At 43.4% G+C, this 21,500-nt stretch overlaps 1 protein-coding gene across 4 annotated transcripts in view; it reads left to right on the top strand.

The window, feature by feature from the left end:
- Positions 1–21,500, top strand: part of LOC139268910 (merlin) — a 211,923-nt gene that overhangs the window by 139,854 nt on the left and 50,569 nt on the right. For all 4 annotated transcript variants that reach the window (XM_070887744.1, XM_070887745.1, XM_070887746.1 and 1 more), the window contains 4 exons: positions 2,562–2,684; positions 3,988–4,205; positions 5,689–5,794; positions 9,415–9,542. In XM_070887744.1, coding sequence (XP_070743845.1) covers positions 2,562–2,684; positions 3,988–4,205; positions 5,689–5,794; positions 9,415–9,542 — 575 coding nt within the window. The remainder of the gene's footprint in view (positions 1–2,561; positions 2,685–3,987; positions 4,206–5,688; positions 5,795–9,414; positions 9,543–21,500) is intronic.

The raw sequence follows: 21,500 nt of genomic DNA on the forward strand, positions 1-21,500 counted from the left end.
CATAATAACTGCTGTACCTTTATTGCACGCATCCCTAATTTTCTGTTTGATGCCATCCCCAACCTCACTACTACTATTTGGTGGTCTGTACACAACTCCCACTAACGTTTTCTGCCCTTTTGTGTTTCGCAGTTCGACCCATATAGATTCCTCATCATCCAAGCTGATGTCCTTCCTTACTATTGCTTTAATCTCTTTAACCAGTAACGCTACCCTACCTCCTTTTCCTTTCTGTCTATCCTTCCTGAACATTGAATACCCCTGGATGTTGAGTTCCCAGCCTTGGTTGTTTATTTAGTTCTATTACCCCCTGAATAATACTGATTCAAATATTATGAAAGCATTGTTTTGGTAAAGTGACCTGTGTACATCTGCTCGTTGTAAAATGTAGAAATTAAATATTTCATTCAAGTTGAGATTACTGTAGGATTTACTCTACGTCACAGATTGTTTTTTGCTGAATATAATTAATATTTATAGAGGGAGAAATTGGATGCATTTGCGCCTCCCGTTGACTTTGCGTCCAGGTGCAGCGCCACTAACGCCTCCCGCTAAATTCGGCGGGAGTTTAGCAGCAGTGCTACAGCCCCAATCTCCTTTGCACGGAGATTGTGACATCATCACTGTGCGCATCGCCCCATTAATGCCCCGGCTGCTAAATTTGGTTTCGCCCCCTGAAGCTGTGCCGGATGATGATGGCGACAGCGTCAGGGGCGTGGCCGGCTGTGACCGGGGGCTAAATTTAAAGGGGAGGTGGTCAGCTGCTGCTGAATAAAATCTGCCGTTTTGTTTCCCGCTCCAGTTGCACTTTGGTCGCAGGGTCTGTACCGCAATCGCTCAGCCCAGCACTCTGCTTGAGTACCTATCGCACGTGCACCCCCGCTCCCCGGTGGTCCAGTTGGTGGGTACCCATTATGCAGAGTATGCAGCTTGGGCCTTACTCTTTAATTCAGGGAAGAGCCCCTTGTATTTTTTTTAATTTCAAAATATACGTTATTCATATAAAAATTTGCACAATACATTCGAAAGCAGTTCAGTACAGTTGTCAGTTCAGCCAATTGTTACTTTTTTAAAAAAAAATTCAAAATATACTTTATTCATATAAAAATTTGCACAATACATTCGAAAGCAGTTCAGTACATTTGGATGCGGTCAGCAATTCCATACATTACATTTGGATGCTGACCGCAGTTCCGTTCAATACATTTCTTTACTTTACGTTTCAAGGTACGATTCAGTGTACATTGTGGTACGTTCATCAAGTTACATTACATGTGTCACCATACGGTACACAGTGAGGGTACAGTTACATTTCTTTCCAACATGCATTACGCAACAGAACTTGCATTATACATGGCACTACATAGGTGTTTGCAGATCATGGTGCTCTGTGTATACAAAAGGTTTACCATTGCAGCCCGAGGGGAGTTTTATACTGATACCAGCCCCTGGGTTTACCGTGGCGGAAGGGCTTTAAACTGGCTCTTCCCTACTGTGCCTTTGCGGCGGATGCACCAATTTTTAGTTCATCCCTCAGCACGTAGTCCCGGATCTTGGATTGCACCAGTTTGCAACACACAGATGTGGACATCTCCTTGCTCTGGAAGACCAGTAAGTTTCAGCAAGACCAAAGTGCGTCTTTCACCGAGTTGATAGCCCTCCAGCAGCAGGTGATGTCTGTCTCGGTGTGTGTCCCTGGGAACAGCCCGTAGAGCACAGCGTCCTATGTTACGGAGCTGCTTGGGAAGAACCTCAACAGCAACCACTCCATCTCTTTCGAGACCTGCCCTAACTCTTGTATGTGGCAGTGCTACGCAGCCCAGTGTGTAGCGCTGCTGAACCGTGCGCCCTGCTTCCACCCCAGGAAGGCAGTGGAGTGCTTGATTTAGCGCTCCCCTTCCTTCTGGGGGCGGCAACCCATATTTAGCGAGTGGGGCGGTACTTCTGTGCCTGGCGCAAAATGTCCCGCCTCCCGGATGTTACTGCCCCCAAATGGGGCAATACCCAATTTCTCGGCCATAATGTTTTAATCTTACTTATTATTCATATATACAGCTACCTAAGTTTTATTAATTAAATATTATTGTGACCAATAAATGCCACAAGCTGAGTGAAGTAATGTTTTTTCTGATTTAAGTGTGATACTAATTGGACGTAGCATATACATAATAAGGAGATGTAGATATGCTGATCATTTGGTGATCATCTCATGGTTCTACAAACCTACCAGCTATTCTTACAGGTTTATTCTGCCTTTATCTAAATACAGTTCAGCATTTTCTTAACTATTGCTTTAAAAGCTCTTGTTCAGTTAGTTTATATTCCAATTTTAATTTATTATAAATGTAAGGTAGTTGACATTAATGTCATTTTATGTATTTGTAGCTGAACAGAAAACTGTGATTTAACATATTTTTTCTCAAGCTTGAAAATGATGAAAAAGAACTTACAGAACATATTTTTTACATTTTTTCCCGAAGAATAATAAAGTTATTGCTCTACTTAACTTGGCCATTATGGATCTTGATGGATTAAACACTACTTTCCTTACCATTTGGTAGATGGAACGTCAAAGGCTTGCACGAGAGAAACAGCTCAGGGAAGATGCAGAAAGAGCAAGGGATGACCTGGAGCGCCGATTATTACAACTTCAGGATGAGGCACAACTGGCAAATGAGGCTTTGGTGATCAACATTATTATTCTGTACTATTCTATGATTCTGTGCCTTGAATAGTGATGCCAATGTCTATAAAGGCCTTAAATAAAAACAGAAAATGTTGGGAATACTCAGCAGGTCAGGCAGCATCTGTGGAGAGAGAAACAGAGTTAACGTTTCAGGTCGATGAACCTTTGTCAGGCTGGAAAAAGTTAGAGATGTAACAAGTTTAGAGCAAGTGTAGGGGCAGGGAAAGGAGGGGAGGAAATAACAAAAGGTAAGGTCTATGATGGGATGGAAGGCAGAAGAGATTAAGGGGGGGAAATTGCCCTCTTCTTTAAGGTCCGTTACCGCCTCTTCAAGAGGAAATAGAACGGACATGGATGTCAACCACAGTAGAGGGGAATCCTCGGTTGAGGAAAAAGGAAGATATATCGGATGCACTAATATGGAAGGTGACATCAGAACAGATGCGACAGAGAGGGAGAAACTGGGAGAATGGAATGGAATCCTTACAGGAAGTGGGGGGGAAGTGTAGCCCAGGTAGCAGTGGGAGTCAGTGGGCTTATAGTGAATATTTATCAATAGCCTATTCCCAGAAATGGAGACAGAGAAGTCGAGAAAGGGAAGGGAAGAGTCGGAGATGCACCATGTTAAGCTAAGGGAAGGGTGGAAATTGGATGCAAAGTGAATGAAATTTTCTAGTTCAGGGTGAGAGCAGGATACGGCACTGATACAGTCATCAACTTACCGGAAAAAGATGTGAGGGAGGGGACCCGAGTAGGACTGGAACAAAGAATGTTCTACATATCTCACGAAAAGGCAGGCATCGGTAGGACCCAGGTGGGTTCCCATAGCAACACCTTTAATTTGGAGGAAGTGAGTGGAGTCAAAGGAGAAGTTGTTCAATGTAAGAACAAGTTCAGACGGGCAGAGGAGGGTGGTAGTGGATGGGGACTGGTTGGGCCTCTGTTCAAGGAAGAAGTGGAGCGTCCTCAGGCCGTCCTGGTGAGGGATGGAAGTGTAGAGGGATTGGACGTCCATGGATGTGAAAAGGAGACGGTTGGGGCCAGGAAACTGTTAAAGTAGCGGAGAGCATCGGAAAAGATGTAGGTGGGAAGAGACTGGATAAGGGTCGACATAAGAAGAAATCAGTTCCGTGGGGCAAGAACAGATGGGTCTACCAGGACAGTCCTGTTTGTGAATCTTGGGAAGGAGGTAGAAACGGGCTGTGCGGGGTTGGGTCTATAAGGCTATAAAAGCCTTTATATGTATTGAACTCTTGAGTAAGCAGCCAGCAGTTAAGCTGAAGGATTTGTCTTGTCTTTAGCTGAGATCTGAAGAGACTGCAGACTTGCTGGCAGAAAAAGCCCAGATTGCAGAAGAGGAGGCCAAATTATTGGCCCAGAAGGCCGCAGAGGCTGAGCAAGAGATGTACCGATTGAAAGTCACAGCTTTAAGAACAGAGGAAGAAAAAAAACTGATGGAGCAGAAAGTGCTGGAGGCAGAGGTGTTAGCGCTTAAGATGGTCGAAGAATCTGAGAGACGGTAAACATTTCAGTTATATGATGGCAAAATTCTATTCAGCAACAGTGCACTTTGTTGACTGTCAAATTCTGTAACTGCAGAATCAAACCTGAATGAAGGGCCAGTACTCCTAACCTGTTTACCAATCTAATTGATTTGTTTCACTGGTTGTGATGCTAGAGGCTAAATGGTTATCCCACCCCCAAAAGGGAAGAAAACTGTTATTCCTTAGTATCGCACTCTGTCCTATGAATTGGAGATTTTAATAGTTTTGAAAAAGGCTGCAATGTGTTTTTCAGCCCTCTTAGCTAGAAACTTAGGAGAGAAAACACAATATAAATATTTTCTGGTAGCCTTGCAGTTATGTCACCCACTTCTTATTTGCGCGTTTGTGGGTTTGAGACCCAGTACCGCCTTTCATAGTGGGATGAATTTGATTAGCTGATATCTAAAACAAAGACATTAGCCTCGATATTAACTCCCTCCACTTAGGGCAGGAGAGGTTCGGGGGGAGTGGGGGGGGGTTAAAAAGTTAACTATGGGGAGCGTGATCCCAACATGCAATGCACGAGCCCGCCATCTTTTTTACAGCATCGAATGTCGTGGCATCCAAGTATCTCACCATTGAGAGACAGGGCATTCATTAACATATGCAATTGGGAGCCCAATTTAAAATTTACTGTTGTTGCACGACTTTCCCAGGGATCGGGAAACTCGGCAGTGAAAGGGAGGCGGGAGTTTCTGGCTCCACAAGGTAAGTGCTTCTTTCAGCACTCCTTGTGGGTCAGGAGGCGCAGGAGTTCGTCCCCCACAAGGAAGCCTTTGGACTTTTACCCCCTCCTGATTGCGGGCCTCTTCCCCCTTCCGATTCCTGGCTCCCCCCCCTCCTGATTATCGATCTCCCATCTCCCGATCGTGAGCCTCTCCGAACTCGTGCCGCTGGTGTTCCCTACCAACAGCTGTCCAGACTGTCCATTTGGCTGGCTGCCGGGTGGGAAACGGAGTTTAGCAGGTCCTCCGCATCCTCGGCCTTGCTAGGTTCTTCGCCCTTTTTCGGCGTCACTTGCACCCTCCCTACCTTCCTGAAAATATTGGTGTCATTGTCTTTCTTGTTTACTTGCAAAATTATCTTCTTTTAACCAATCATATATTGGATTTGAAATTTGTCATGAAGAAGTCTGTAGATTAGTCTGCTTATTCTACTAGTTGAAAGATCATGTGAACTGTAAGGACATCTTTACACAAAATCTGTAGAGTTGTACTGATGATGCATTTTGAAAATGTATAAACCCGGTTTGCGTATTCAGTGTTTTATTATTATGTAATATTGTTCGTGAAAAGTTATTTTTTATATTTATCTTGCCTTCAAATTCTCTTTATAATATTTTCTATTTTTAATTTATTTGTACTAGATATATTATACTGTTGCATGCCTAAAATGAAGATACATTATATTATTTGAAGAACAGCTTATCTCAAGCCTTTTATTTTGCTTTTGAAACAGAGCAAAAGAGGCTGAGCAATTGAAACAAGATTTGCAGGATGCACGAGAGTCTGAACGGAGAGCCAAGCAAAAACTTATTGAGATCACCAGCAAGTCTTCATACACAGTACTCTCTTTACCATTTAATACGTAGATGTATAATTTTTAACTCCATTTGGGTATCAGACATTTTGCATTGCAACAAACCTATCAGAGTAACTAAAATCAAACCAGTCTCTTGTCTCTGAGTTAGAAAGGTTGTGGGTTCAAGCCCCAATTCAGAGACAAAATCTAGGCTGACATTCAAGTGCAGTACTGGAGCAGTGTGTGCTGCTGCAGGAGGGCGACGACTGCGAAGAGGGCGACTGGATTTGACATCACCCAAATCCAGGTCGCTGATTGCAGTGTGGGCAGCTACAGCAGGAGCGGCGAGGTCGGCGCGAAGGAGCGGCAAGAGTTCGTAGAGGGATGTGATCGGGGCCCAGGAGAGGTGTGAGTTCGGGGCCCAGAAAAGACGAGGGCCCAGGGGCAGCACGGGCCAGCCCACTGCGATATGTGTCCACACTAGGTCCTTGCAACAGAGCTGGTCTCCAGTCATAGAAACATAGAAACATAGAAAATAGATGCAGGAGTAGGCCATTCGGCCCTTCTAGCCTGCACCGCCATTCAATGAGTTCATGGCTGAACATGCAACTTCAGTACCCCATTCCTACTTTCTCGCCATACGCCTTGATCCCCCTCGTAGTAAGGACTTCATCTAACTCCTTTTTGAATATATTTAGTGAATTGGCCTCAACAACTTTCTGTGGTAGAGAATTCCACAGGTTCACCACTCTCTGGGTGAAGAAGTTTCTCCTCATCTCGGTCCTAAATGGCTTACCCCTTATCCTTAGACTGTGACCCCTGGTTCTGGACTTCCCCAACATTGGGAACATTCTTCCTGCATCCAACCTGTCCAAACCCGTCAGAATTTTAAACGTTTCTATGAGGTCCCCTCTCACTCTTCTGAACTCCAGTGAATACAAGCCCAGTTGATCCAGTCTTTCTTGATAGGTCAGTCCCTCCATCCCGGGAATCAGTCTGGTGAACCTTCGCTGCACTCCCTCAATAGCAAGAATGTCCTTCCTCAGGTTAGGAGACCAAAACTGTACACAATACTCCGGGTGTGGCCTCACCAAGGCCCTGTACAACTGTAGCAACACCTCCCTGCCCCTGTACTCAAATCCCCTCGCTATGAAGGCCAACATGCCATTTGCTTTCTTAACCGCCTGCTGTACCTGCATGTCAACCTTCAATGACTGATGTACCATGACACCCAGGTCTCGTTGCACCTCCCCTTTTCCTAATCTGTCACCATTCAGATAATAGTCTGTCTCTCTGTTTTTACCACCAAAGTGGATAACCTCACATTTATCGACATTATACTTCATCTGCCATGCATTTGCCCACTCACCTAACCTATCCAAGTCGCTCTGCAGCCTCATAGCATCCTCCTCGCAGCTCACACTGCCACCCAACTTAGTGTCATCCGCAAATTTGGAGATACTACATTTAATCCCCTCGTCTAAATCATTAATGTACAATGTAAACAGCTGGGGCCCCAGCACAGAACCTTGCGGTACCCCACTAGTCACTGCCTGCCATTCTGAAAAGTACCCATTTACTCCTACTCTTTGCTTTCTGTCGGACAACCTGTTCTCAATCCATGTCAGCACACTACCCCCAATCCCATGTGCTTTAACTTTGCACATTAATCTCTTGTGTGGGACCTTGTCGAAAGCCTTCTGAAAGTCCAAATATACCACACCAACTGGTTCTCCCTTGTCCACTCTACTGGAAACATCCTCAAAAAATTCCAGAAGATTTGTCAAGCATGATTTCCCTTTCACAAATCCATGCTGACTTGGACCTATCATGTCACCTTTTTCCAAATGCGCTGCTATGACATCCTCAATAATTGATTCCATCATTTTACCCACTACCGGTGTCAGGCTAACCGGTCTATAATTCCCTGTTTTCTCTCTCCCTCCTTTTTTATAAAGTGGGGTTACATTGGCTGCCCTCCACTCGATAGGAACTGATCCAGAATCAATGGAATGTTGGAAAATGACTGTCAATGCATCCACTATTTCCAAGGCCACCTCCTTAAGTACTCTGGGATGCAGTCCATCAGGCCCTGGGGATTTATCGGCCTTCAATCCCATCAATTTCCCCAACACAATTTCCTGACTAATAAGGATTTCCCTCAGTTCCTCCTCCTTACTAGACCCTCTGACCCCTTTTATATCCGGAAGGTTGTTTGTGTCCTCCTTTGTGAATACCGAACCAAAGTACTTGTTTAATTGGTCCGCCATTTCTTTGTTCCCCGTTATGACTTCCCCTGATTCTGATTGCAGGGGACCTACGTTTGTCTTTACTAACCTTTTTCTCTTTACATATCTATAGAAACTTTTGCAATCCGTCTTAATGTTCCCTGCAAGCTTCTTCTCGTACTCCATTTTCCCTGCCCTAATCAAACCCTTTGTCCTCCTCTGCTGAGTTCTAAATTTCTCCCAGTCCCCGGGTGCGCTGCTATTTCTGGCCAATTTGTATGCCACTTCCTTGGCTTTAATACTATCCCTGATTTCCCTTGATAGCCACGGTTGAGCCACCTTCTCTTTTTTATTTTTACGCCAGACAGGAATGTACTATTGTTGTAGTTCATCCATGCGGTCTCTAAATGTCTGGTTAATCCTTGTCACTGGACCAAGACCTAGCTCTGTCAAGTCCATGTGGTGGTTGGTGTGCAACAGCAACCACACGTTAAAATCCACGCACAGGCATCTTCCGCCCTTCTTGATGTAGTTCGGGACCTGGAATATTAGGTTCTTCATTGAAACACCTGTGAACTCATCCCTTTTTGGCATGGAAGCAAGTTATCCTCATTTCAAAGGGCTGCCTATGATGATGATGCACTGAAGCCATGCAGCACATTCGGAGGTGCCTTATTTTGAATGAGATGTTAAACCTCCGCTTTGTCAGGTGGAAAGAAAAGATCCTATGGCACTATTTTGAAGAAGCACAAGGGAGTTCTCCCCAGTGTCCTGGCCATATTTATTCTTCAACCAACATCACTAAAAACAGATTATCTAGTCATAATCTCATTGCTGTTTCTGGGACCTTGTCTGCAAATTGGCTGACACGTTTCCTACATGAAAACAGTGACTACACTTCAAAAATACTTCAATGGCGATTGGGGATGTCTTGAGGTCATGATCGACGCTATATAAATGCAAATCTTTTATCTTTAGGTGCCATTGGAACTTTGCACTGGTTGTATATTATACAAAGCCAACTTGTTGAGCTTTAATTTTAAATCTCAAAGTTCGTAGCAGCCATCTGAATCTTTAAAAATTCACATTAAAAAGGAAAATTTCATTGGCATTCAAATCACAGTGAGTGCAGCTCTATTTTTCCTTGATTTCAGAGCAGTGTGGAGACTTCAGGATAACCCAGTGCTCCTAGCTCACTACATTCTTGGATTAGGTACTGCTTTTAAATGGTATGGCAGTATAACAAGAGCAGAACTCTAACCAATACTATCTACTTCAATAAGTTGATTCTTGCCATATCAAACATAGCAACTCTTTAATTCGTTCTGTAAATGTATTTCACTGTAAAACATTGTAAGATTTGCTAAAGTACTGGACAGAATAAAAATGACTTTATTCATACTTCACTACATTTTTATTTATAATTCTTTTGCAGCCATTGAGTTCAAACACAACTTCAATGCCAACAGAAATCCCGAGTCTTAACTTTGAGACTGACAGCTTCACTTTTGATTTCAAGGACACTGACATGAAACGGCTTTCTATGGAGATAGAAAAAGAGAAGTGAGTTTTCCCTTTTTCTTGAATAGATGTTGGCACAAATCGGTTAATTTGAGTTATATAGATTGCATTAGGTATCAAACATGAGGATTTAAAAAAAAATGTTGTTTTCAATGTACACAGCATCCAAAATAAAACGGGAAGAACTGAGGCAATAATTCATAGCGAGGAGCCAGATTTAATAGGATAACTGAAACATGGCTTAATAAAGAACAGATTTGACAGTTAAATATTACAGAATATAACGGATTTAGAAGGGATAGGAAAGGAAGAGTGGGTGGGGTATCGGTACTAATTAGAGATAACATAATGGCAGTAGAAAAAAAGGACATAACTAACATTAAGAGAGAAACAGAATCCAAATGGATAGAGACAAATGATAATAGGAGTAATTTACAGAACACCTAATAGTCTATCCTCCCAGTGGATTTGCAGGATCTTGTGGAGACAGCGCTGGTAGTACTTATCAGTGTTCTCTCTCAGGCCAACATCCCCAGCATCGAAGCACTGACCACACTCGACCAGCTCCGTTGGGCGGCCAACTCATCTGCATGCCCGAAACGAGACTCCCTAAGCAAGTGTTCTACTCGGAACTCCTACACGGCAGGTGAGCCCCAGGTGGGCAGAGGAAACACTTCAAGGACACCCTCAAAGCCTCCTTGATAAAATGTAACATCCCCACCAGCACCTGGGAATCCTTGGCCCAAGACCGCCCAAAATGGAGGAAGAGCACCCGGGAGGGTGTTGAGCACCTTGAGTCTCACCGCCGAGAGCATGCAGAAACCAAGTGCAGACAGCGGAAGGAGCGTGCGGCAAACCAGGCTCCCCACCCACCCTTTCCTTCAACCACTGTGACAGAGACTGTAATTCCCGCATTGGACTGTACAGTCACCTGAGAACTCACTTAGAGTGGAAGCAAGTCATCCTTGATTTCGAGGGACTGCCCATGATGATGACCTAATATTGGAAGGGAAGTGGAGGAAGAAATATGTAAAATTTCAGCTATCCTCAAATAAATTGGCAAAAAGAGGTAGGGAAAACGGGAAAAGTGAATGGAGTTTTTACACTGTGTTCAGTTCGCCTTTCTTTCCCAGTATGTAAGAAGCCCAACAAGAGAGGAATCACTGCTGGATCTAGTTATGGGAAATGAACCTGAGCAGATAAGAGGAGTAAGCATAAAGGAACATCATCTTCTTCTTGGGCAGTCCTCGGAGTCGAGGATGTCAGTGATAGGAAAGATAATGGAATCTTTACTCAAAAATGTAATTAAAAAAACATCTAGATATATAATCAAGAGCCGTCAGCACAAATTTCAAAAGGGAAGGTCATGCTTGACCAACCCTATTGAATTCTTTGAAGATGTGACAGAAAGAGTAGACAATGATAATTCAGTAGATGTAATATATTTGGATTTTCAAAAGGCCTTCAATAAGGTACCGCATAATACACTCATGATAGTAATGAAAACAGGGAGGAAGCTACCCAGCTACTCAAAAGGTGGTATGTGGTGTTTGACAGGGATCGGTGCTGGAACCACTGTTTTTCACAATTTACATTAATAATTGGGACTCGGGAATCGGAAATACAATTTCAAACTGTGGACGGCAACAAATTGGAAGGTGTAGTAAATGCAAAGGTGGCATGCAACATAATCATAGAATCATAGAAATTTATAGCATGGAAGAAGGCCATTTTGGCCCATTGCATCTGTGCCAGCCAACAAAGAGCTATCCAGCCAAATCCCACTTTCCAGCTCTTGGTCCGTAGCCTTGTAGGTTAAGGCACTTCAAGTGCACATCCAAGTACTTTTTAAATGTGGAGAGGGTTTCTGCCTCTACCATTCTTCCAGGCAGTGAGTTCTAGACCCCCACCACCCTCTGACTGAAAAAAGTTCCCCTCAAATCCCCTCTAAACCTGCCACCAATTACTTTAAATCTATGCCCCCTGGTTGTTGAACCCTCTACTAAGGGAAATAGGTCATTCCTATCCACTTTATCTAGGCCCCTAATAATTTTATGCACCTCAATAAGATTTTCCCTCAGCCTCCTCTGCTCCAAAGAAAAGAAACCCAGGCTATATAATTTTTCCTCATAGCTAAAATTCTCCAGTCTAGGCAACATCTTCGTAAATCTCTTCTGCACCCTCTCTAGTGCAATCACATCTTTCTTCTAATGTGGTGACCAGAACTACATGCAATACTCTAGCTGTGGCCTAACTAGTGTTTTATACAGTTCAAGAATTGCCTCCCTGCTCTTGTATTCTATGCCTCAGCCAATAAAGGCAACTATTCCATATGCCTTCTTAACCACCTTATCTACCTGACCTGCTACTTTCAGGGATTTGTAGATGCACTCCAAGGTCCCTTTTTTCCTCTACACTTCTTGGTGTTCTACCATTTAATGTGTATTACCTTGCCTTGTTATCCCACCCCAAATGCATTACCTCACATTTCTCAGGATTGAATTCCATTTGCCACTGTTCTGCCCACCTGATCAGTTCATTGCAGTCTACAGCTGTCTTCTTCATTTTCAACCACACAGACAATTTTTGTAATTATCTGCAAACTTCTTAATCATACCCCTTACATTCAAGTCTAAATCATTGCTATATAACCACAAAAAGCAAGGAACCTAGTACTGAGCCCTGCGGAAACCACTGGAAACAGCCTTCCAGTCATAAAAACACCGTTCAGCCATTACCCTTTGCTTCCTGCCACTGAGCCAATTTTGGATCCAACTTGCCACTTTGCCTTAGATCCCATGGGCTTTTACTTTCGTGACCAGTCTGCCATGTTGGACCTTGTCAAAGGCCTTTCTAAAATCCATATACACTACATCAAACGCACTGCCCTCATCGACCCTCCTTGTTACCTCCTCAAAAAATTCAATCAAGTTAGTCAGACACGACCTTCCCTTAACAAATCCATGCTGACTTTCCTTGATTAATCCGTGTCTTTCTAAAAGAAGATTTGCCATGTCCCTCGGAATTTTTTCCAATAATTTTCCCACCATCAAGGTTAGGCTGACTGGCCTGTAATTACTCTGTCTATCCCTTTCTCACTTTTTAAACAGTGGTACAATGTTAGCAGTCCTCCAGTTATCTGGCTCCACACCAGAGAGGATAGGAAATTGATGGTCAGAGCCTCTGCTATTTCCTCGTTTGCTTCTCTTAACATCCTGGGATACATTTCATCCGAGCCTGGGGATTTATCCACTTTCAAAGCTGCTAACCCCCTTAATACTTCCCCTCTCACTTAGTTTATTTCATCTCATATTTCGCACTCCTCTTTCCTGATTGCAATGCCTGCAAAGTATTCATTAAGAACCATACCCACGTCTTCTGCCTCCACACACAGTTTACTTTTATGGTCTCTAATAGGCCCTACTCTTTCTTTAGTTGATCATCATCATAGGCAGTCCCTCGAAATTGAGGAAGGCTTGCTTCCACTCTAAAAGTGAATTCTCAGGTGACTCTACAGTCCAATGCGGAGTCTCTGTCATAGGTGGGACAGACAGTCGTTGAAGGAAAATGTGGGTGGGGAGTCTGGTTTGCCGCACGCTCCTTCCGCTGCCTGCACTTGTTTTCTGCATGCTCTTGGTAATGAGACTCGAGGTGCTCAGCGCCCTCCCGGATGCTCCACTTAGGGCGGTCTTTGGCCAGGGACTCCCAGGTATCGGTGCGGATGTTGCACTTTATCAAGGAAGCTTTGAGGGTGTCCTTGAAACGTTTCCTCTGCCCACCTGAGGATCGCCTGCGTTGTAGGAGTTCCGAGTAGAGCGCTTGCTTTGGGAGTCTTGTGTCGGGCATGCGGACAATGTTGCCCGCCCAATGGAGCTGGTCGAGTGTGTCCTCTTGCAGTTAATGTATTTATAAAACATCTTTGGGTTTTCCTTGATTTTACTTGCCAAAATGTTTTCATGCTCTCTCTTTGCTTTCCTAATTTCCTTTTTAATTTCACCCCTGCACTTTCTATACTCCTTTCGGATTTCTGCAATATTGAGCTCTCGGTATCTGTCAGAAGTCTCCCTTTTTTTCTTTATCCTACTCTATATGCCCCATGTCATCCAGGGGGCTCATATTTGTTAGTCCCACTCTTTTTCTTTAAGGGAACATGCTTGCTCTGAACCCTCAGGATCTCCTCCTTGAATGCTTCCCACTGCTCTGACATTGATTTATCTTCGAGTAGCTGTTTCCAGTTCACTTTGGCTAAATTCCATCTTAACTTAGCAAAATTGGCTTTTTCCGCTATTGATAACTTTTATTCCTGGTCTATCTTTGTCCTTTTCCATAACTACCCTAAATCTAACTGAATTATAATCACCAGCACCAGAGTCCTCTCCCACTGATACCCATTCCAGCTGCCCAACTACATTCCCTAAAACTAAGTCCAGAACCTCCCCCTCCCTTGTTGGGCTTACTACATATTGGTTAAAAAAGTTCTCCTGAATGCATTTTAGGGATTCCACACCCTCTATACCTTTCACACTAATTCTATCCCAGTTAATATTAGGGTAGTTGAAATCCCCTACTATTACCGCCCTATAGTTTTTGCACTTCTCAGAAATGTGCCTATATATTTGCTCTTCTATCTCCCTCTGACAGTTTGGGGATCTATAGTACACCCCCAGCAGTGTGATCGCCCCTTTTTTGTTCTTCAATTCAACCCATTCGGCCTCATTTGATGATCCTTCTAACATTTCATCCCTCCTCACAACTGTAATTGTTTCTTTAATCAATACTGTGACCCCCTTCTTTTTTATCCCCCACTCTATCCTATCTGAAAACCCTGTAACCAGGAATGTCCGAAACCCAGAACTTGAGTTGCTGTAGCTGGCAACACTTCCTGCACATGTGGTTGTCAAGGCTACGCAAAGCGACCAGGACTTCCCACATGGCACAGGATGTGCACTCCATGGGACTGAGCTGCCCTGCGATGCCTCTATTTATTTGACTAGGAACTAAACTATGAACTATGAAGTATTTGACTATGAAATAAACATAAAACTAGAAGACAAAAACAATCACCGGCTACTCACCAATCAGCTACTTCCCTTGAGCCGACGTCACTCTTATGTCACACTTGCGATTTTTTGACTCTGTTGAGTCGCTCCCACTCACCGGACTCTCTTATCCCACTCCTCTACTCCGCCTCAGCCTGGGTCCGCTGCCTCTGGTCTCTCTCGCTCCCGAACTCTCAAACTATTTCTCTCTCCCGAACTCTCGTCTATCTCTCTCTCCCAAACTGTCGGTCTCTCGCTCGCTATCTCTCGCTCTCTCCAGTCAGGAGACATTAATAAGCTTGCAGAATAGGCGTGTAATTGACAATTAATTTCAAGTGTGAGGTGGTGCATTTTGGTAGAAAAAATAAGGAAGCCACATACTGCTTGGATAGTAAGAGTCTGAATGGAGTAAAGGAGCAATGGAATCTATGGGTGGGGTTTATTTCTCGAGGGATAGAATTGATAAGTAGAGGAGTTATGTTAAACTTGTATCGAACCTTGGTTAGACCACACTAACAGTTCTAGGGCTGGATTTTAGGCTTTTCTGTTTTCGGGACAAAAACAGAGGCAGGGCGGGAAAGTTACCGGTCAGGAATAGTCTGCGCTTTGGTCATCTGGGCCCTGCGTAGCGTGAAGGGAGGCGTTGTACATTTTGAGAGGATCAAAAATGGTAAACTCGCGAACGAAAGTGCCGGGCCGTGTGCGCTCCAAGAGAGGCCTTGGAAGGGAGTAAAAACTTTTTTAAAAACCCACAAAATCATTCCCAAAATATTGCCCACGCCACCACAACACAAATCACTAAGAAAATTAAAAGAACAAACACTTGCACTTGTACAGCACTTTCAGCACTGCCACTGATTGGACCGCACTGATTTCCCAGGCAGTCATTGCAAGGCGCAATTCCAGGCGTATGGGTCTGGCAGGAGTGAAAACTCGGGCGGTGTCACAACACCCGTTGCCGTTCTTCCCGACAGTGCTGCTGAGTGCCGCTGCAAAAATGGACCAGAGAATCGCAAAGGGGCGCAGGAGACCTGAACGCTGCCTTTCACACCACTCCGGGATGAAACCCGGAGCGCAATGGACCAGAAAATCCAGCTCATAGTCTCCATATTATAAAAAGGATATAGAGGCATTGGAGAAAGTGCAAAATAGATTCACAAGGGTGATACCAGAATGGAGAGGATATACTTTTCAGGAAAGGCTGAACAGGCTGGCGCTCTTTTCTCTTGAAAAGAGAAGGGTGAAGGGTGACCTGATAAAGGTCTTTAAGATAATGAAAGGGTTTGATGGGGTAGATGTAGAGAAAATGTTTCCACTTGAGGGAATCCAAAACTAGTCAGAAATATAAGATAGTCACTCGTAAATCCAATAGGGAACTCAGGCGAAACTTCTTTATCTAAAGAGTGGTAAGAATGTGGATCGTGCTACCACAGGCAAATGTCATTGATGTATTTAAGTGGAAGCTAGATAAGCAAATAAGAGAAAAAGGAACAGAAGGATATGCTGATTGGGTTCAATGAAGTATGGTGGGAGGAGACTCATGCAACATAAACGGCAGAATAGACCAGTTGGGTTGAATTGCCTATTTCTGTGCTGTGCACGTGGAATAACTCGATCTAACTACTTACAGTTAAAGTCCTTGTCCATACAGATTTTTTAAATTTAAATAATTTTTTGTTTTTTTTAATCAAAAATGACTATTAACAGTTTTGTAAAATCAACTGAATTAGTCCTGTTAAGTTAAGTTGGACATGATTTTGACAGTACTGTACAAATATGAGCGGCATTTCATGCTCTTTTTTTGTTTGTTTTTATTAAAGGCTTTCAATTAATAGTTACAAGAGTTATATGATTTGAATCGCATGACATTTCACACACCATTATATTCCAGGGACATAAAAATGAAAATAGCATTGGAACAGTTATGAATATACGAATGATAAAACACGTTGGATAGACGTTTCGGCTGTTTCCCGACAGTGAAATGTGGCCATTGGGGTAGCTGTTCAGTTGGTGAGGAGGTGATGAAGGGTTCCATAACTGTTTTATGTTGGAACAGGGTCTGAATTATGTATGTTGGGAATTTCTGGGATTTATAATACAGTTTCTTTTCCTTGGCTCAGTTTTCCTCGGCTATCCAACTAGCAGAGGAAACGGTGCTGTTGGAGCGACCCTACATTAATCGAATTCTTCAGAGAAAGATTTTGTAGAGTTTATCTTCCTGTGTAGAAATTGTCAATAAAGTTTATATCTAAATTTTTAAGCAAAATTTGGGTTTAATATCTTCTTCCTAATTGAACTTTCTAATCCCATTTTCATACCAGGAATACTGTACTTGATCTTCCCATTCATCTTAATTCTCTCTACTCTCTGATCTGTATGTGATCTACAATATATTGTATATAATGAAAATATTAAACTAAACTAAAATGATTGTTTCAGTAGAAATAGGGGATGCAAAATCTGCTCTAACAAATGTGCTGCTGGAGTGAATTTGCTTATGAAAAAGCTCAATTAGTGCTTGATTGAATGAATATAAATGAAACCTGATTACTGCTTGTGCTTAAAGTACTTAAACCTAGGGGCCACAATATCACAGTGGATTAGCAAACTGTCCTTTCACTTCTGGCACACAGCACAAAATTAAGTTGACAGTTGTTGACAATTTCCCTGAGATTAGCCATAAAGAAAGCTGGCTTGAGAAATAGACATGTCACACTGATGTCGTAGAGGTGCTTTTCAGAGATTGGAGTAATAGCAAATTGTTGGGCAGAGTAGAGGGAGGTTTACTCTTATGGCATTGGATCCCAAAAGAGGAGTAGTATAATTTAAAACTTCACCTTGATGACCAAAGAATTAAAATAGAAACAAAATATGTTTAAGTCTTGTGTTATCTTCTAGACTATTGCGACCTAATGTTACTAATTGAAGGTTATTCCAGTGAGTGAGGAGGCACGAGTGAAGACTAATGGTGTATGGCTTCATTTTAGCCAATTACTTCTGAAATTCTTTGCCTAGATGATAATAAAAAACATAAGATGAAATAATACTTGCTTGGTGTAACATTTTGATGGCTCACTAGAGAAATTCAAATCATATGTACATGTTGGCTATAATCAATCCTAGTGGGAAATGTTTTCTGCTTAGAAACAAAACAGGAACCCCCTCATCCCTATGTTTGATTCTTTCAGGCCATTTCTATGAATTAGAGTGAAGTGTAACAATAACATTTTAGTGGCTGGTGTTTCCTTCCATTTCTGGGCGGTGCTGGGTTGGTAAAACTGGTAAAATGTAAGAGATTTAGGATAGACAGCAGCAGAAACATTTTAATTGGAGGGGTTTGAGGCTGCTCACTGCACTTCTGCAGTTAGGGATTGTAGCAGAGATCATGTCAACATTAGATAGGTGACTGGAGGAAAGGGAGATAAAAAAATATGGGAGCAGGGTCGGCACATGTTTGTTTGAAGGATAAACATCAATGTAGACTAGTTGGGCCACATGACCTGTTTCTGTATTGTAATATCTATTTAATTAAAGTAAAATGGGTAATATGGCCCATCACCATGCCACTCCAAAAAATAGCCAGCAAAATTTTACTGAGCCAAAACTACCGTTCTTCAGCATTGCTCACTCTGAGCCCACCCCACCACTTTCGACTGATCTTTGCATTTTTCCCAATTAGTGCCCCAAACCTGACCTCAGAACATCACCATTATATTAGAGGCAGTATTGGTAGCACGGTAGTATCCATGAGTTTGATTTGCTTCCTTTGAAGCGCCTTGGGACATTTCTACAATGTTAAAGGCGCTATATAAATCCAAGTTGTTACTGATATAGCATTGAGCAGACACCTCAAAGTGCTGGAGAAGTACCACCAGCGCTACCTCCGCTAGATCCTGCAAATCCATTGGGAGGATAGATGCACCAGCGTCAGTGTTCTCGCTCAGGCCAACATCCCCAGCATCGAAGCACTGACCACACTCGACCAGCTCCGTTGAGTGGGCCACATCGTCCGCATGTCCGACACAAGACTCTCTAAGCAAGTGCTCTACTCGGAATTCCTACATGGCAAGTGAGCGCCAGGTGGGCAGAGGAAACGCTTCAAGGACAACCTCAAAGCCTCCTTGATAAAGTGTAACATCCCCACCGGCACCTGGGAATCCCTGGCCCAAGACCGCCCAAAGTGGAGGACGAGCATCCGGGAGGGCGCTTAGCACCTCGAGTCTCGTCACTGAGAACATGCAGAAAACAAGCGCAGACAGCGGAAGTGGCAAACCAGGCCCCACCTGTGACAGAGACTGTAATTCCCGCATTGGACTGTACAGCCACCTGAGAATTCACTTTTAGAGTGGAAGCAAGTCTTGCTCGATTTCGAGGGACTGCCTATGATGATGAGCATTGAGGAGGCCATCTTGGTTCTGATATTTGAAGCTTTGTGTAACTTTTCCAGGACAAAAATTGTGAACTCCTTTGATCAGCTGCAGCATTTTAAACACTCAGTGCCACTTAATTTCTCTCTCTCTCCCAGTGGCGGTAAACCAGTAGGTAGCTGTTTTTCTGATGCCATCCTGCATAACTAATGAGAGCCAGAGCAGGAAACCTGATCGAGTTAGTAGTAGATTCGCATGTGCAGACCGGAGTCCTGCACTGCCATTAACCTAGCAGTGGGAGGGGAATTTGGCCTTGTGATTCTCTGTTTTTAACACAGCTAATCTGTGGGAAAGTTGAAATGCTGTTGTATCTCTTTTCCAGGTTTAAGAAATTGGGCAATCTTTTAATTTGCTTTGATGTTAATATGAAGCACAGAATGCGTTAGTGTATCAACACATTTTGAATGAATGTTGTACATTTTATGTATTAGCAGTTTATGTGAAACATTTTAGGGCAGTCAGCCTAACCTCGGTGGTGGATAAATTCTGAGGGACAGTATTAATCGTTACTTAGAAAGACATTAACCAAGGACAGTCAGCATGGATTTGTTAAGGGAAGGTCATGTCTGATTAACTTGATTGAATTTCTTGAGGAGGTAACAAGGCGGGTCGATGAAGGTATTGCGTTTGATATAGTCTACATGGATTTTAGCAAGGCTTTTGACAAGGTCCCACATGGGAGACTGGTCAGAAAAGTAAAAGCCCTTGGGATCCAAGGCAAAGTGGAAAGTTGGATGCAAAATTGGCTCAGTGGCAGGAAGCGAAGGGTAATGGTCAACGGGTGTTTTTGTGACTCAAAGGCTTTTTCCAGTGGGCTGCTGCAAGGCTCAGTACGCTATATATCAATGAATTAGAGGGCATGATTAAGAAGGTTGCAGATGATACAAAAAATGGCCATGTGGTTGATAGTGAGGAAGAAAGATGTAAACTGCAGGAAGATATCAATGGACTGGTCAAGTGGGCAGAAAAATGGCAAATGGAATTTAGTCCGGTGAAATCTGAAGTAATGTATTTGGGGAGGGCTAACATGGCAAGGGAATACACAATAAATGGTAGGATCCTGAGAAGTGTAGAGGAGGCTTAGGGAATACTTAGTTGATGTATATAAAATTTTGAGGAGCCTGAATAGCGTGGCTAGGAAGAACCTATTTCCCCTAGCAGAGAGGTCAGTAACTAGGGGGTAGAGATTTAAAGTCATTGATAGAAGGAGTAGAGGGGAGTTGAGGAGAACTTTTTTCACCCAGAGGGTGGTGGGGGTCTGGAACTCACTGCCTGAGAGGGTAGTAGAGGCAGAAACCCTCATAGCATTTAATAAGTTGGTGGATATGCACTTGAAGTGTTGTAATCTACAAGGCTATGTCCAAGAGCTTGGAAAACATAGAAACATAGAAAATAGGTGCAGGAGCAGGCATTCGGCCCTTCTAGCCTGCACCGCCATTCAATGAGTTCATGGCTGAACATGCAACTTCAGTACCCCATTCCTGCTTTCTCACCATACCCCTTGATCCCCTTAGTAGTAAGGACTACATCTAACTCCTTTTTGAATATATTTAGCGAATTGGCCTCAACAACTTTCTGTGGTAGAGAATTCCACAGGTTCACCACTCTCTGGGTGAAGAAGTTCCTCCTCATCTCGGTCCTAAATGGCTTACCCCTTATCCTTAGACTGTGACCCCTGGTTCTGAACTTCCCCAACATTGGGAACATTCCTCCTGCATCTAACCTGTCCAATCCCGTCAGAATTTCATATGTTTCTATGTGATCCCCTCTCATCCTTCTAAACTTCAGTGAATACAGGCCCAGTCGATCCAGTCTCTCGAATATGTCAGTCCTGCCATCCCTGGAATCAGTCTGGTGAACCTTCGCTGCATTCCCTCAATAGCAAGAACGTCCTTCCTCAGATTAGGAGACCAAAACTGAACACAATATTCCAGGTGAGGCCTCACCAAGGCCCTGTACAACTGCAGTAAGACCTTCCTGCTCCTATACTCAAATCCCCTAGCTATGAAGGCCAACATACCATTTGCCTTCTTCACCGCCTGCTGTACTTGCATGCCAACTTTCAATGACTGATGTACCATGACACCCAGGTCTCGTTGCACCTCCCCTTTTCCTAATCTTCCGCCATTCAGATAATATTCTGCCTTCGTGTTTTTGCCATCAAAGTGGATAACCTCACATTTATCCACATTGTACTGCATCTGCCATGCATTTGCCCACTCACCCAACCTGCCCTAGTCACTCTGCAGCCTCTTAGCATCCTCCTCACAGCTCACATTGCCACTCAGATTAGTGTCGTCTGCAAACTTGGAGATATTACACTCAATTCCTTCATCTAAATCATTGATGTATATTGTAAATAGCTGGGGTCCCACCCAGCACTGAGCCTTGTGGCACCCCACTAGTCACTGCCCGCTATTGTGAAAAGGACCTTTTTTTCCCGACTCTCGGCTTCCTGTCTGCCAACCAGTTTTCTATCCATGTTAGTACATTACCCCCAATATCATGTGCTTTAATTTTACACACCAATC

This window comes from Pristiophorus japonicus, chromosome 8 (assembly GCF_044704955.1).
Source record: "Pristiophorus japonicus isolate sPriJap1 chromosome 8, sPriJap1.hap1, whole genome shotgun sequence".
NCBI lineage: Eukaryota > Metazoa > Chordata > Chondrichthyes > Pristiophoridae > Pristiophorus > Pristiophorus japonicus.